This window comes from Notechis scutatus, chromosome Z, assembly GCF_049901735.1.
Source record: "Notechis scutatus isolate UNSWTSFEM ecotype Mainland chromosome Z, rNotScu1.2, whole genome shotgun sequence".
Lineage (NCBI taxonomy): Eukaryota > Metazoa > Chordata > Lepidosauria > Squamata > Elapidae > Notechis > Notechis scutatus.
In genome coordinates, this window is record NC_142025.1 from 12,299,636 (window position 1) to 12,314,357 (window position 14,722).

The 14,722-nt window shown below is 36.4% G+C and overlaps 1 protein-coding gene across 10 annotated transcripts in view; it reads left to right on the forward strand.

The window, feature by feature from the left end:
• WDR37 (WD repeat domain 37) overlaps positions 1-14,722 on the forward strand; it is a 51,374-nt gene that overhangs the window by 25,323 nt on the left and 11,329 nt on the right. For all 10 annotated transcript variants that reach the window (XR_015745785.1, XR_015745786.1, XM_087946337.1 and 7 more), the window contains one exon: positions 2,393-2,534. Coding sequence is in view for 8 of the 10 variants with exons in the window: in XM_087946337.1 (XP_087802463.1) it covers positions 2,393-2,534 (142 nt within the window). In the remaining 2 variants the exon portion in view is untranslated. The remainder of the gene's footprint in view (positions 1-2,392; positions 2,535-14,722) is intronic.

Genomic DNA, 14,722 nt, shown 5'->3' on the forward strand with positions numbered 1-14,722 from the left:
TTATGGGTAATTGTCCTTGCTAAAATTTGGCTCAATAAAAGAGTACAGTGAAATTTCAGCTCACTTTATATTTTGCTTTAGGATTAACAAAGTAACTACTTGAATAGGTGATGCCAACATTTTTGTTCCTAGAGAGGTTGAATGTTTTCGATTCATGCAGTTTCCAAAATGGTTTTAGCAAGTTTTAGCAATATCTATTTTAGCAATTGGTTTTCTGAGGATTGGTGATGGGATTGAGTTGTTAGGGTTGCTTTTGGTCCTTGAAGTGTAGAATTATCTAGGTAGTTTTCTTGTTCAGATTATATGGTTTCTTCTAGCTTTCCTAAACCAGAGATGGAAAAAAATGATGTGGCTAAATTACAATTTCCAGCATCTTTTACTGTTAACTTTGCTTTCTCAGTTGCTGGAACAATCTCTGTTCATCTAGAACAGAGATTGGCGACCTTTCGGTCTACCAATGACACTTAATGTTGAGGTATATGATAGATAAGATATTAATGCAACTTGCAGAACAGATTTTTTTTTCATTTCAGGATCAGGAAGTGTAATTTCCTTTTCGGGGAAAAAGAATCTTTTCTAGAGCCAAATATTCCTTTTTTTCCAGCACCTTGCCTCAAAACGATAGTGTACTACCAATTTCTATGCCATAAAAATGAGTTAGCATAATTGGAAAAATCCAGAGACCAGGAGAAAAAGGTGTAAATGCACATTAAGATATTTGAAGGTTTCATAGCCATAGCTCTAATCCTAAACTAGTCCTTGTTTTCAGGCCTTGACATTGTAGATAGCGCTAGTGTGTTTCTGCTGGTAACAAGTTTACCATTTTTTAATAGTTTATTGGTAGATCATATGATTGCAACTGAAAGAAAAATGGATTAGCTGACATACAGACGTTGCAACATTATGACTCTGTAATCCTAAAATAAAACAAGGATTAATTGCTGTGCTTTATAGTAGACTCGCTACCTTTATAAGCAGTAATTTTAGCAGCCCCAAATTAAACTGCATAGAACTGGAAACTTGTTTAATATTAGTGTCTGAACATTTCTTATTATAGAGGAAAACGTAGTAGCTGGTCTAATATAAAAAATACTTCTGTGATTGTCACAGATACATAAATATCTACAGATAGCAGGCTGCATTATGTGTTTCTGAAAGCATGCAAGAAGCGATGGCCCCTGCTTTATTTAATCATGGATACCATTTTCATATACCGTATTTATCGGCGTATAACACGTACTTTTTCCCCCCTGAAAATAGGGGGCAAATGATGTATGCGTGTTATACGCCGATATAATGTTAAGAAGCCTTCGGTGAATGCTGCTGGGATCGGGGATCAAGGACACAAATGAAAGAAGGGGAGGGAGGAAGCAACGAAGCCTGTCCTTCTCTCTGGGTCAGCTCTCTCAGTCGCTCTCTCGCTCCTCCACCAGCACAGGAAGAAACTGCTTCAAAGAAGCGGGGGGCTTTCCTGTCGCCGCAGCTTCCTGAAGCGCCCGTTTCTCCCCCACCCCGTCCGCCCACCCGCCCGCCCGCAGTGCTCCGTTCTGCCTGCCTGCCTGCCTTCGTTAATGGTTGAATCGGAACAGCTTGGCTGAGTAAAAGAGGCGAATAGTTATTATTCTCAGCCGAAGCTGCTCCCAAACAACCAGAAACTAAGGCAGGCAGGCAGCAGGCAGAATGGGACACTGTGGATTGAAGCGCGCGCGCGGGTGGGAGTGGGGGTGAAACGGGCGCTTCGGAATAGCTGCGGCGACAGGAAAAGCCCCCCGCTTCTTTGAAGCAGTTTCTTCCTTGGATGGTGGAGCAGCGAGAGAGCGAAGCCTCCTTTCTCTTCTCTTCCCCTCCCCCGGTCCTTGCAAAAATTTTCTGCTTGAAACCGGTCCCTGGTACAAAAAAGGTTGGGGACCACTGATTTACCTTATAAGTGGTAATAATATTAATAAAAAAAAGTTCTGAGCTACCCTTATTTTGCTTCAAAGTTTTTATTTAGAAATTTAATTTTTTTCCTGAAATTTCCCTCTTAAAATGAAGATGCGTGTTATACGCCTGTGCGTGTTATACGCCGATAAATACGGTAGATACTCAAAATTTGCTTTACATAATATCCATCATGTTCATAAGTCACATCAATACAAAAGTGACAGAAGTTTGTTCCCTTACATTTTAAAAATGTCTGTATTGATGAAATGTGGAATTTAATCCACAATATTCCAATAGGGAACAAGTAATATTGGAACAGAATTTTAATCTGGTTTGGGCAAACTTGTTTTGCCAAGACCATTTTGGTAACCTTCGGAACATAATTGTTTCTCTGATGTTCTTCATCCCAAATTTTTGTGAGTAGGTCAGGCCTTTTCAAAGTTCATAATATTTTGCTTTGTGGTTTTAGGACATGATCAAGAACTTACACACTGTTGCACTCACCCCACCCAGCGCCTTGTGGTAACTTCATCGCGTGACACAACTTTCCGTCTATGGGATTTCAGAGACCCTTCTATTCACTCTGTGAACGTCTTTCAGGGCCATACAGAGTAAGTGACCACTTTGTCCTATAATGTTTTTTTTAACATGGGAATTGTATTTAGCTACTGATATAGGAAAAGTTTTCTATCTGAATTTTTCATGCTAAATGAAATTTGAGTTTCCTTTTTTATGTTTTATGGCCTAATTTAAAGCTTTAATAAATGCTGAGGACAAGTAAGATACATCCAATTCAATCGTGAAAGATTGCATACATTTTCAGTTATTTTCTCCTAAAATATCATGTATAGATAAATTTTATTAGACTTTCATCAGCAAATAAAACAGAGAGAAATGGGGATGGAATTAAATAAACAGGAATCCAAATTAAATGTTTTGTGTTTTATCATGTAATATGCCACTTATGACTGTTTCAGCATTCTTTCCTGCATGTGGAGCTCCTTTTAGTTATTCAGTAATCTTTGTATTGTATATTTTGATTCATTTTTCTTCATCATTCTGTATTCATGGTCATTGGTTTGTTTTCCAGTTTGCCTCTGTATAGCTTAGCAATATACTTTTATAGATAAAATACTTGATACGAATTATACTAATTAATATAATTAATACTTCAATACTTAAATAAATGTTATGTCAAAATGATAAAAATGTATTGTATGTGTTCTTTTTTTACTGGAAAGATCAATTTGTATGTTGCTTTCTTTCTTTTTTTTTTAAACAAGTTTTATTTTTCAAGACAAACAATACATAAATACACATAAACACAAAACATAAAAGTATAAAAAATCTCTTTTCTGAAAGTTGCTTAGTCCCGGGTTAAAACTCTTGGTACAGACACAAGTTCAATTTCATATTCATTTTACATACCATTTCATATCTTCTTAACATTTTCAATTTTCTATATAACTTCTCCTCTCCTTTAAATTTTCTCAATTTTATTTCATTTTTATTTTTTTATCTCCTCTCAATTCATATCGTAATATTTATTATTCTTTGTCTGTTCTATTCCAGCCAATCATTTATTTTTCTTCTTTTAAAAAAAAGAAGAAGTACTTCTCCTATACACTATATGGAGTATGATGCCTTTGTCTTTTTCCTCTATATTTATAGTACTTAATATAAAATACATAACCTACATTGGTATTCTGTCTGGTACATTCTAAAATTATACTATATTATCAAAAATAATACAAATCTATTCATTAATATTGATATTCATTCATATCTTAGATATTTAACTCATTACTTTTCAATTAAATCACATGCTTTTATGAGAGCCCTATTTTTCAAAATTATTCCCCCCACATCACATATTATAGCTCAATATTTCATTGAAATGTTCCTCCTTCTTCTACTTCAAATCTCATTTCACAAAAGGTTTGCTAATATACCATCTTCTAATTATTAATATTAACAATCATTTATATCTTAAACATTTTATCCATTTCAATTGAATGTCATGCCTTTGTGGGAACACTTATGCTTTCCACGATTATTACCCCCACATCATAATCTTGGATCATATTTCATTACAATACTCCCTTTTTCTTAACAAAAATTTCACTTGTTTATGTTAAATATTTTATCACCTTTTAAACTACATATTATTTCTAATTTTCTATAATTACTTCTAAATACAGATATAAAAATGCAATCTTATGTACCTTCTAGAATCCCATTAACAATAAGACTTATCCATTATCTCTGAAAAACTTTTGCTTCTTAATATCTTGCTCCCCACCATCCTTTCTCCCTTGCTTCTTCTTCTCCTTGTCCTCTTTAACCCCTTGTCTCCCCACCTCCCTTTTATTCTGCTTTCCCCCCTTTCTGTTGTTTCTTAACATAATGTCCCTTTTCCACCTTATTCTTCTCTTTTTGGGCTGTTTTTCCAGATCTTAAAGACCTCCGCTTTTTCCCTTCTCCAATCAAAGTCCTTTTCTCATCAAAGATGGCTTCTCCTTCTTCTTTATCCCCATCATCCTCATTCTGCTTCACATAAATATAAATCGCCATTTCTAAGTATTGGAAAATAGTGCCAAGTCCATCTTCACCTCCTTGTTTTTCTCTTTCAAATTTTTGATATATAAGTTCCAATTCACCCATAGATGATGCCATTGTGTAGAGAAAAAGTTTTTCCAAACAACCACCCAGATGATTTAATCAGAAATAATTTCCAAAGGTTCCAAAATCACCAAACAATCCAAACAGACTGTTTCTTTTAGATACCTTCTTCTTCTTGACTTTCTCTTTCTGGGGTTAAAGTAATCACAAATCCTTTTCAAATATATTTTTTGGAAGTTTTTAAACTCTTTGCAATTCTAGGCAATCTTCTCCTTATTTCAAATTTTGCTCAGATTTTTTTCACTCTCCCTTCCCACTCACAGCCAAAAAGATTTTTTTTCCGGTGTCACTTTAGGAAGGAGAGTCGAATAAAGAAAAAAAAACTTTTCCCTTTAGGGTATTCGCAGCTTGTAACTCTCGCAAGGAACAATAGATACTTAACAGCTTTCAAGGTTCCAAATAACTTTCTCCCGTCTTGTCCCAGCCAGAAGCAACTTTCACTTCTCTTTCAGCTCTCTCCCTCCTGCTCTTGCTTACCCGGCTGCAGCTTTCTTCGTGGTGGCCATTGCTGACCGCCGTTCCTCCGCCTCGGGAAAAGGGAGTTTAGCCGGCTGGGGAGGGGGTTTGCGGTACCCCCAAACCCCTTGCCGGATCCCCCCTATCTTCCGCTGCCTCTACAGGGCAGCTGTATCCCCCAGATCCAAATGGATCGGGGGAACCTTGGCAGTGAACGCAGCAGGGATCGCACAGTGGCAAATCCCTGCCGCCGCCGAAAGCTAGCAAACCGGAAGGGTCCAATTTGTATGTTGCTTTCTATTGACAGAAATTGTGAAGAGTTGATGTCAGTTCTGTTACCTTTGGCAGTGCCATGAAGCTGAATATATGAATGGTTACCATGAAACTTTTTTCTAATAACATGTGTCTTGTTCAAGGAGTTCTTGTCTTGAAACAAATACAGAAGCTCTTATTTAGTTATTAATTTTTTTCTCATAGGAAGTCTGGGGGAATATTCTCAGTTTCTTTATGGAAAAAATTCAAGGTCAAGTAATAACTTGATTATTGGCATTCAAATATGACAAAGAACATAGATTTTCTTTTTTAATGTCCCTAGCACTGCATTGAAATCTGCGTTTGCTGATTATAGTTTGTTGCATTGATTTTATGAAATAATTTCTTTTAAAATCCTGGAGCTTAAATTTTAAATGACAAAGAATGCTTATTGATTTGAAAGACCTAGAAGAGATCCTATTAATCTACTGGTCTTATTTGTAGAGAATGTGTATCTAGAAAGATTGGATTAAGATGTACCCTTTCATATATGTGGAAGACATGGTACAGCTAGTTCTCTATTATTCTCATGAAAAGGGAACAACCAAACCATTCTAGATGTTTTTTGAATGCTGCTGTTCTGTAAAAAAAAAAGAAAAAAGAATTGCATGTTCTTTTCTTGGACAAGTGGTCAGTTGCCAAGACGCTGAGATTATATTAATGAACGCAGACAGCACATTTTAAAATCACAACTTGTAAATTTATAGCTGAAATGTAGTAAAACCCACAAATTATTTTGTGGGCATTGCCTTTTTTCTCTCCAGCAGATGGCGCCTTTATCCTGTTTTGAAACTCAAAATGAGAAATATTTCTTTCCATGTTCAGCCATTTATAGTTTCTGTGAGGAATGCCATGTTTAATCATAGGATTTGTTGAGGTTTTTTTTTTTTTAATTTTAGAAGCATATTTCAATTGGAGTTTCCAAGTGTGTTGATTTCGAGTTATGTCTTCTAAGAAATAAAACAGGACGGAGAAATAAGCACATTTTTTTCTGTGGGATGTGGTGACTTTATATCAGATGGTGATGGTAATGAACTTTCATGTGGTATTAATTGAATATACATAGTGCTCAGAATTAATTTGCTCTAATAAAGCTGTTGTGTAGGCTTACTGATACAGTGTTGCTTTGCAACCAGAGGTGTCAGCTTCAATTGTAGCATCACTAGGGAGATTGGAAAAAGTGCAGCACTGCCAATGATTACAATCAGGGTTCTGCTGGATGGACCCTGGGCCTAGAGATAGTCCTCGACTTACAACTACAATTTGGCCAGAGTTTCTGTTGCGAAAAAAGATGATTGTTAAGTGAGTCATATGCCCATTGTCGTAATCTTTTTTGCCACGGTTGTAAAGTGAATCATACTGCAATTGTTAAATGAATCATGAGGTAGTTAAGCAAATCGAGACAGACACACACCCGCATTGACTTTGCTTGTTAGAAGCCAGTTAGGAAGGTCACAAATGGTGATCACATGACCCTGGGACACTGCAACTGTCATAAATACATGCTGGGTGCCAAATGCCCGATTTTTGATCACATGACCCTGGGGATACCAAGGTGGTTGTAAATGCAGAGATTGGTCGTAAGTCATTTTTTTAAAAATGCTGTTGGAACTTGAAATGGTCACTAAATGAATGTATCATGGCCCGGTCGGAGCCTGAGTCTGCAGAGGAAGGCGAGCCAGAGCTGGGGCCGACGGAGGTTGAGGGGGGCGGTGTTGTTGGCTCCAGAGGAACATGGGGAGGAGCAGAACGAGGCAGCCCCAGGTCCCTCGGGCCTGGGACAGATAGCCAGCAAAGAAGAACGGAGACAGGATGATTGAGAGAGCAGGGAAGAGAGGCCAGGCAGTGGAGATAAGGAGTGACGGAGCTCAGGCAACGAGCAAGGACTGCCCCTTTCTGATCCCCGAGCACGGAGGCTAGGGAGCAGGTGGGAGCAGCGTAGGCCAACCTGACGACTCAGGAGGAGACTCCCCCCCCCTTCACAAGGCATACCTGGGGACAAAGTTAAGGAGATGCTATAGGGAGGGGCATTTATCGGAACAAGCGCTGAATTCATGGAGTTTTGTGTGCCATTGCCAACATTTGGATTTTGCTGAACTTCTTGTCTTATTGCTGCTTTGTTTCTTTGTCTTGCTGGACTTCTTGCCTTGAAGCTGTTGTTAACAGCGTTTTGGTGGACTACTCGCAACCAGAGGCTGCTGGTGGTGTGTGTGAGTGCTTTGCTCCGGAACTTGCCATAAACATGGGAGCATTTGGGGGAAAACTGGAGCAATAAAGGAGAGTCTGAACTATCAGCTGGCTGTATTGCTTCCATACTTTGCCCCAGGTCATCACAGAATGATTGTAAGTTGAGGACTATCTGTAATTCAGTATCAATTATTCAGTTGTTATTTTCAGCAAGCATTTTATAGAAGAGTAAGGCATCTGGTCAGAGGGGCAGAAGGGTGAGACTTGGATAGGTCACAGAATGAAGATTAAGGACAATTATATGTAAAAACAGAAGAACTATGCGGGAAGAGACCAAAGATCTATTCACCTCAGTTCCTTTTTTCTTCGAAGCTAATAGGTAGAGATTGTACCTATATTAGGACATGGGTTGAGTAATGCTGCCTCACTGATGGTTTCTAGTAACTGATATTGTGGAATTTATGGTTATAACAACTGGTAGCTACAAGTAGTCCTATTTTCCACTAACCTATCCAATATCCATTTTAATATTATAATTGTTTATAATATTACTTTGAATGTCTGAAGGATTAAATTCAGGCACTGACTATTTCTTTCTTTTTTCAGTTTCATTTTATTTGTCAGGATTTTATTTCTCCTTTTATGGCTGTTTTTTATTTAAAATGGCTTGAGTGCATTGTGGCCATTATCAATGGACCTCAGGATAATTCAGTGTTTGTTAGATTGCGGATCATTATATATTAAAGGTGGCATATCATAATAATTTCAGAAAAGGACCTTAAGTATTCTGAGGCAGGACTTGTAGAAATCAGATCTTGATGCTTGTGAACAGGGGATTTCATATGTAAATGGAAGGAAATATTCCCAAACTCATTTCTAATCCAAAGATTTGAAACTGGTGTCCTCATTTTCTATTTTTATATCAGACAACTGAACTGTAACTTTTAAGTAACTGAAATTAAATTTGCAAAAATAATGACTTGACTGGCTTCAATCACTTCTGTCTGAAAAAGGTCTATATTATGTAACCTCAAATTAATGAAGACTTCCAGATGAGAGAAAGAAACAGCTACTTTAAAATGATCGATAATAATAGAAAAATGAAGGGATAATTGGAATTAAAATATATTGCTGAAAACATGGTAAACCTTTCCTACACTGAATATTGTGATATGTTAGCAAGCTCCCAGTTTTCTAAATATCTCAGTATGAGTATTGATATCCATTCTGATTTTATAAAAAAAATGTTTAAAAATATTGACTTTTACGTTCTACCATCTTGAATTAGTAGTATAAAGAAGAAGGCTTCAGTTTTGTTGGTGGTAATTTTGCTTTTTAATCCCCTCTTAAAGCTACACTAATGGTTAACTTTGCATGCAGAACACTGGTGATATGTACATGTTATAAATATTCCTAATGAACCTTGAGAGTGTTGAAAACAGTAGTACTATTGCTGCATAATATAGTTCTTAAAAATAAATATTACATGTATCAGAGTAACACATTTTCTAGTCATCTGCACATGTTGCACCATGTGAAAAGGCCATAATATTTTAAAGGGAATTATATTGTTGATTGGAAAATACAAGCATTCATAGCTTCTGATACTATACATGTATGTATTGGAATTAATGATTAAATGAATCTCCCCCCTTTTAACTTCAAATATTGGAATATAATATTTATATGGTTTTTATGTTTTAATTGTACACCACCTAAAGGGAGATGGACAGGCTCCAAATTGGATAAATAAGTTAGAACCTCTATTTTTAAAGGTAATAAACACACTTCTTCCTGGAAGTTGGCCCTTTTATTAAAAAAAAAAAAAAAAAGGTATCTGTGTGTGTTTAAAAAAAGCTCTTAACTCTGTCTAAATGTCGTGCTATGTGAGTGAAATGGACACCACAGTGTTAATTTTTTTCCAAAGCTGTTCCAAACCGCACTCTGCATCACCATTTCATGGTCCAGCATTTTCTGCCTCATATTTTCTGCCCCCACCTCCTCCTACCCAGCCCCAGTGTGAAATTTCAGCAGATTGTTATGCAAAACAGTTTTGTGTCTCTGTGTGACTGGGGAGACAGCTGTTAGTCCTAATGAGGAGTGCTAGCATTACAGTCTTTCTGTTGATTGAGACCCACAGAGGGAGCAGGATATTCCAGTTCAGGCAGTGGTGTGTGGTGAGAGAATGCCACTCTGTCAGCTGGAAGTACATGCTCTGGTGCTTCCTACGACAAGATAAATGAGTTTTGCTGAGGTTTGGCAGAGTCTGAAGTTTTTCTGGAGAATGGTAGTAGCACACCAAACTCCCTTTGGGGAACCTACCATATCAGGGTGTCTTATGAATAATATCTCTTTGCCAACTTTTTTTTTAATACCCAAAGATACCTGTCATCCATTGTTGAGTTATTAAAAGCCTAATGCCTTTTAGCGTTCCATTAACATAGCGCCTAATGATCTCTTGTTGACATTTTTCATTAATTTAGTTGAAGAGATGTTAACCACAGTTTTAAGTTGGCTACAGCTGCATAAGAATCCAGCATCTATTGAGAGAAAAATGCGGGGGGCGGGGGGGGGGCATTGAATGACCTTCACTTCCATAGTTCGTTAAACTTTTCAGAATCAAGTGCACTTTGAACAGTATTGTTGATCATTAAAGCTCTAAAGAAGTGGCAAATGCATTAACTGAACACTTTATTTAACAACCTCCTTTCCATTAACTTTGTATTTACACCTCAATTTGGTGAATAAGTTAAAAGTGGTGGCCTCACTCCTGTATTGTTTGTCACTGGAGCAAATATGTAATAGCCTCATGTCAAAGCCGCAAATTATAGTAGTTGAAAGTTGCATTAAATTGGAACAAAAAACCCACAATACATTTAATTTTAATTAAAAAAATTAATACCAGGCTCTCTTAATGCTGTGCTGTGAAGTATCATTTCTGGAGGATTTAAATTCGCAGGCTTTGCTTAATTAAATGAGGTCATTAAGGGATTGTTTCAGATGCGTTTATGTAGTTGGTAAATGATCCATGAGAATTTTTCATGCTTTGTGAAATAAATGTACTTATTGATAAAATTGTATGATCCCCTTTATCTGTTTATCTATCTATCTATCAAAGTGGGAAGATAGCAGTACTTTAAAAATAAGCAAGTATGTTTTAGGGAAACCTTCCGAAGGCAGATGCCTACTTCATCTGATGTATAAATTGGAGAATATTGAAGATATTAGTGAAATAGTATTATATGCCATTTGCACATTTGAAATAAAATGAAGTTTTAGTTATCAACAATATTTTTAAAACATCTCAATTGTGGGCAGTATGAAAGAATCAACAAGCCTATTCCTGAGCATTTTATATGACACATAAGTTTATGTATAATACTAAATTATACATAATAATAATAATACTGTTAATAAATCAATTTTGGTCTCAATTCCTGTCATAAGAACTTGTGTCACTTCTGTTTATTAGATTGGAAGTAATCTTTAAAATGTCACAAGAGCCTTGGTTTCTTGTAATATATTAATAAACTATTATTTTATTTGTTTTTTTAAAGACCTTTGTTCCAAGAGCTTGCTAGCTGGGGATGTTAATGAATTTTTTTATGAAAAATATTTGGAAAGTTGGTAATGACCTTAGGTTTTAATCTCTCCCTCCCCAGCTGAAATATTTGTAAATGACAATTCACCAACATTTAAAATAAGACCATTTTGAGCCAATATTTTATGATAGGCATCAAATATGAGTGTTAATTTCAGTTTTTTAGAAATAGTTTTGGGGTTGCCACATGCTTTCGTAGACTGCAGAAAAAATAATAATGGAATGCATGATCTCCTAATTATTAGGTGTGTTTGCTACCTTTAGTTATTTATAAAAATAATAAGGGCAGAACAAAAATAAAATATTTAATTTTTTTTGCAAAAGACAAAGAGCATTCTGCAATAAAATTTTATTTTATTTGCATAGCATTGGCATAAGCAGGTTTCCATGTATTTCTGCATATTTCAACATAATTGGTTTAAATGGAGATACGATGCATGTCACTTAGTTTGATCTCCTATTTTGTTATCATAGTTGATGGTCCCCTTGCAGTTTCCTTTTCTTTCTTTCTTCCAACATGCTTTATCTTTAAACTACCTTGGATTCAGCCCTTCAGAAAAAGCACCACTCTCTGAAAAATAAAATTCATCCCTGCTCTATATTCTGCCAGTATTTTTCAGAGTTCGTCTTGTATGAATGAATTTTTATTTTTCTGTTTTTTTATTTTTCTATCTGTATTTTTGATCAGGGCCTGGGCTTATAATTAACTGCTTATTATAGCTAGTGTAAAGTAGTAGTTAAGGTGCTAGATTAGGGATGAGGGACCCAGCTCCTAGTTCTCACTTGGGTACGAGGTCAGTTAGATGACTTTGGGTTAGTTCCTCTCTCAACGGGGAGGGGGAATAATGGTCTACCAACCTGCCCTGGACCTCATGATAGATTAGTCTGTAATTCTCAATGCTGGATTGTTCATGATGGAGAATGGAATAGCCTCTGTGTGGGAGCATGTGTGTATGTGTATAATAAAAAATAAAGGCTATTCAGTGCCACATGCTGTTAAATTAAATGCTATCTAATTGCAGTTTTGGTTGGTTTAATGCTTTGTATTGATCTCAGTCGGAGGGCTTAGTGGTTAATTTTCCCTTGCACAGCCTCTCTATCATCTGCCCCATGTCAGTTTCTTTTCCTATATAGGGAATGATGGGTGCTTTCTTCTTTTGCCACTGTTTGCATTTTCTTTCAAGAAATATTGAAGTAGTTTGATTATTACTTCCTATTTTAGTGTTCCTTAGTTTTGATAAAATTTTCATATTTCTGTTTGCCATTTCTGCCATCTGATCTAATTTCCATTTCCAATATGCATTTTTTCCCTTTACATTATCCTTCAGGTTTCCTGTTCCTTCTCTGTTTTTTAAAGTTTGGGCTCAACCCATTTAGGGTTTCAAAGGCCGAACTCAGAATTTTAAACTGAGCCAAAATATTAATTGGCTGATTGTACACCTGCTGAACATGACTGGAAGAAAATAATCCATATTTTGTTCATTTAACTTTTCCAAATATACTCCCAAAGCTGTACAATTGCTAAAATTCCATGAATCCAGAGATAACTTAGATTGCATCTCTGGGAAAGGCCATAATTGGTAATCATAAGGTATCTTAGCATCTGAGGAAATTGGTAGATCCAGGGCCACCTTCAAATTGTCTCTTAAAATCATTTACTTCGATTGAATTTCAGTTTATTTCCCCTGATTTGTTCCTAATTTGTAAAGTTTACTGCCTCTCTTGGATCCCCAGATGTGAGCCAAATCTAATACACATATTAATGTTTTGGGGTTTTTAATATAAATTTTCTTGGATTAGTTGCTTACTTTAGTTGCATTATTGTTTGTCAGCTACCCAGAGTCCTTTGGTGTTTGGAGTGGCCTTGAAATGCCATTAAATACATGCATTTCATTCCAAAGCTTGAAGAACAATTTCATTCTATGTTAAATAAACAGCATGAGATGGAATTCACATTTTGTGGAATAGAATGGTAACTTCCTTTAATAAAATGAGAGCAATAACCAAACAAATAGTTGAGTTCACACCAAATTTATCCATATTATTTGTGCTTAATGGAAGGTACAAAAGGTTTCAAAACAAGAACCATATTATTTTCCTGTTTTTAGCAGCAAAGGCTCTGACTGCTTACCATTGGAAATATCTGGATAATCTTGCTTGAGAAAAATGGATAAGGTTTATTCTTTTGCCCTGCTTGAGAAGTCTCCGATAACATCCACCAACACAACACAAAATGCAAAGTCCTTAAAACACAAAATGCAAAGTCCTTATTGACAGAATTTTATCAGTTTTATAAAGGACTTCCATAAGGATGTATGGAAAATTTAAATGTCCTGCAGTAAGAATGCAAAAACTGTTGTGTGTAATGTAATGTATAGAAACTTAATATCATTGCTTTTAAATAGTCAGCCATATAAATTGCTTACTAAATAAATAAATAAATAATGTAAAAATCAAATAAAATATGGTACACATAGTCCCAGGTCTTTTTATGGCCACCTTTCCAAAAAGGAACACAATATTTTATTGCTATAATCATTGCATTGTGACATCAACATAAACTTGGTGGGTGGGGGGCAAGTCTAGGAGAGATTGTGTGTTTGCCCAGTATCAAAAGGGCCACGTTGGGATTGAGGGGAAGACCAATTAGAGGATTGCAGCCACAGATTGGAAGAGAAGATTTAAAAGAACAAAGACATGGTTGGGTTTAATTCCTTAGAATTAGGTGGCTTTTCAACCATGAGTTATTGTACACAAATAGTGATATTGCTCTCCAAACCTTTTAAGAATCCCCAGTAAGTGGTGGAAGTGAGATGGTCACTTACAGAGAAGGTACATCTGTGTACAATCTTTGGTCAGTCCCCAACACCAGAAGTCTTCAGAATCTTTCAAAGCAGTGCTGGGAAATCTGCTTGGAGATTATCCCAGACAATGAAAGCCCATAAAACAAGACCCTTTTATATGATCACAGCCCTGCTTTGGCAGCACAGGTATTTTCAATATGGTGTGTTGGATCTTCTGTTCTCTGTGAGGCCCTTGGTGTTTTCAGAACTTGGTTGTTTTCTTCCTTGGGGGGAAGGATTGATCCACTCCAGAACTTCAGGGTTTGACAATTCATTACCCAAATACTTAGTCTCATCAGTGCTTGATGATGCAGTGCAATATACAAGTGGCCTGTCCTGTCATTTTTGGTGAAGTGATCTTGGTGGTTCCTTGATTAGACTGTTTGATTGGTTGTCTGAGATGTTAGTTTCTTGATTGAGGTATTGTTTACTATTATTGGGTAATGAAATGTCTGCAAGAAAGCAACTATGTTTGGAGACCCCCAAGGACCCCACAGTTAAACTCTGAGCTGCAAGTATTCTCTTTTATTGATTTTTTTGTGCTCCAGTGAACACTTAGAGGAGCTCAGTTTTGTAAAAAGTTGATTTCATATATAGTGCAACTTTGGGGTGTAGATTAGGATGCAACCAGGATGATTAGGAGACTGGAGGCTAAAACATACAACGAACGGTTGCAGGAACTGGGCTTGGCTAGTCTAGTAAAGAGAAGGACCAGGGG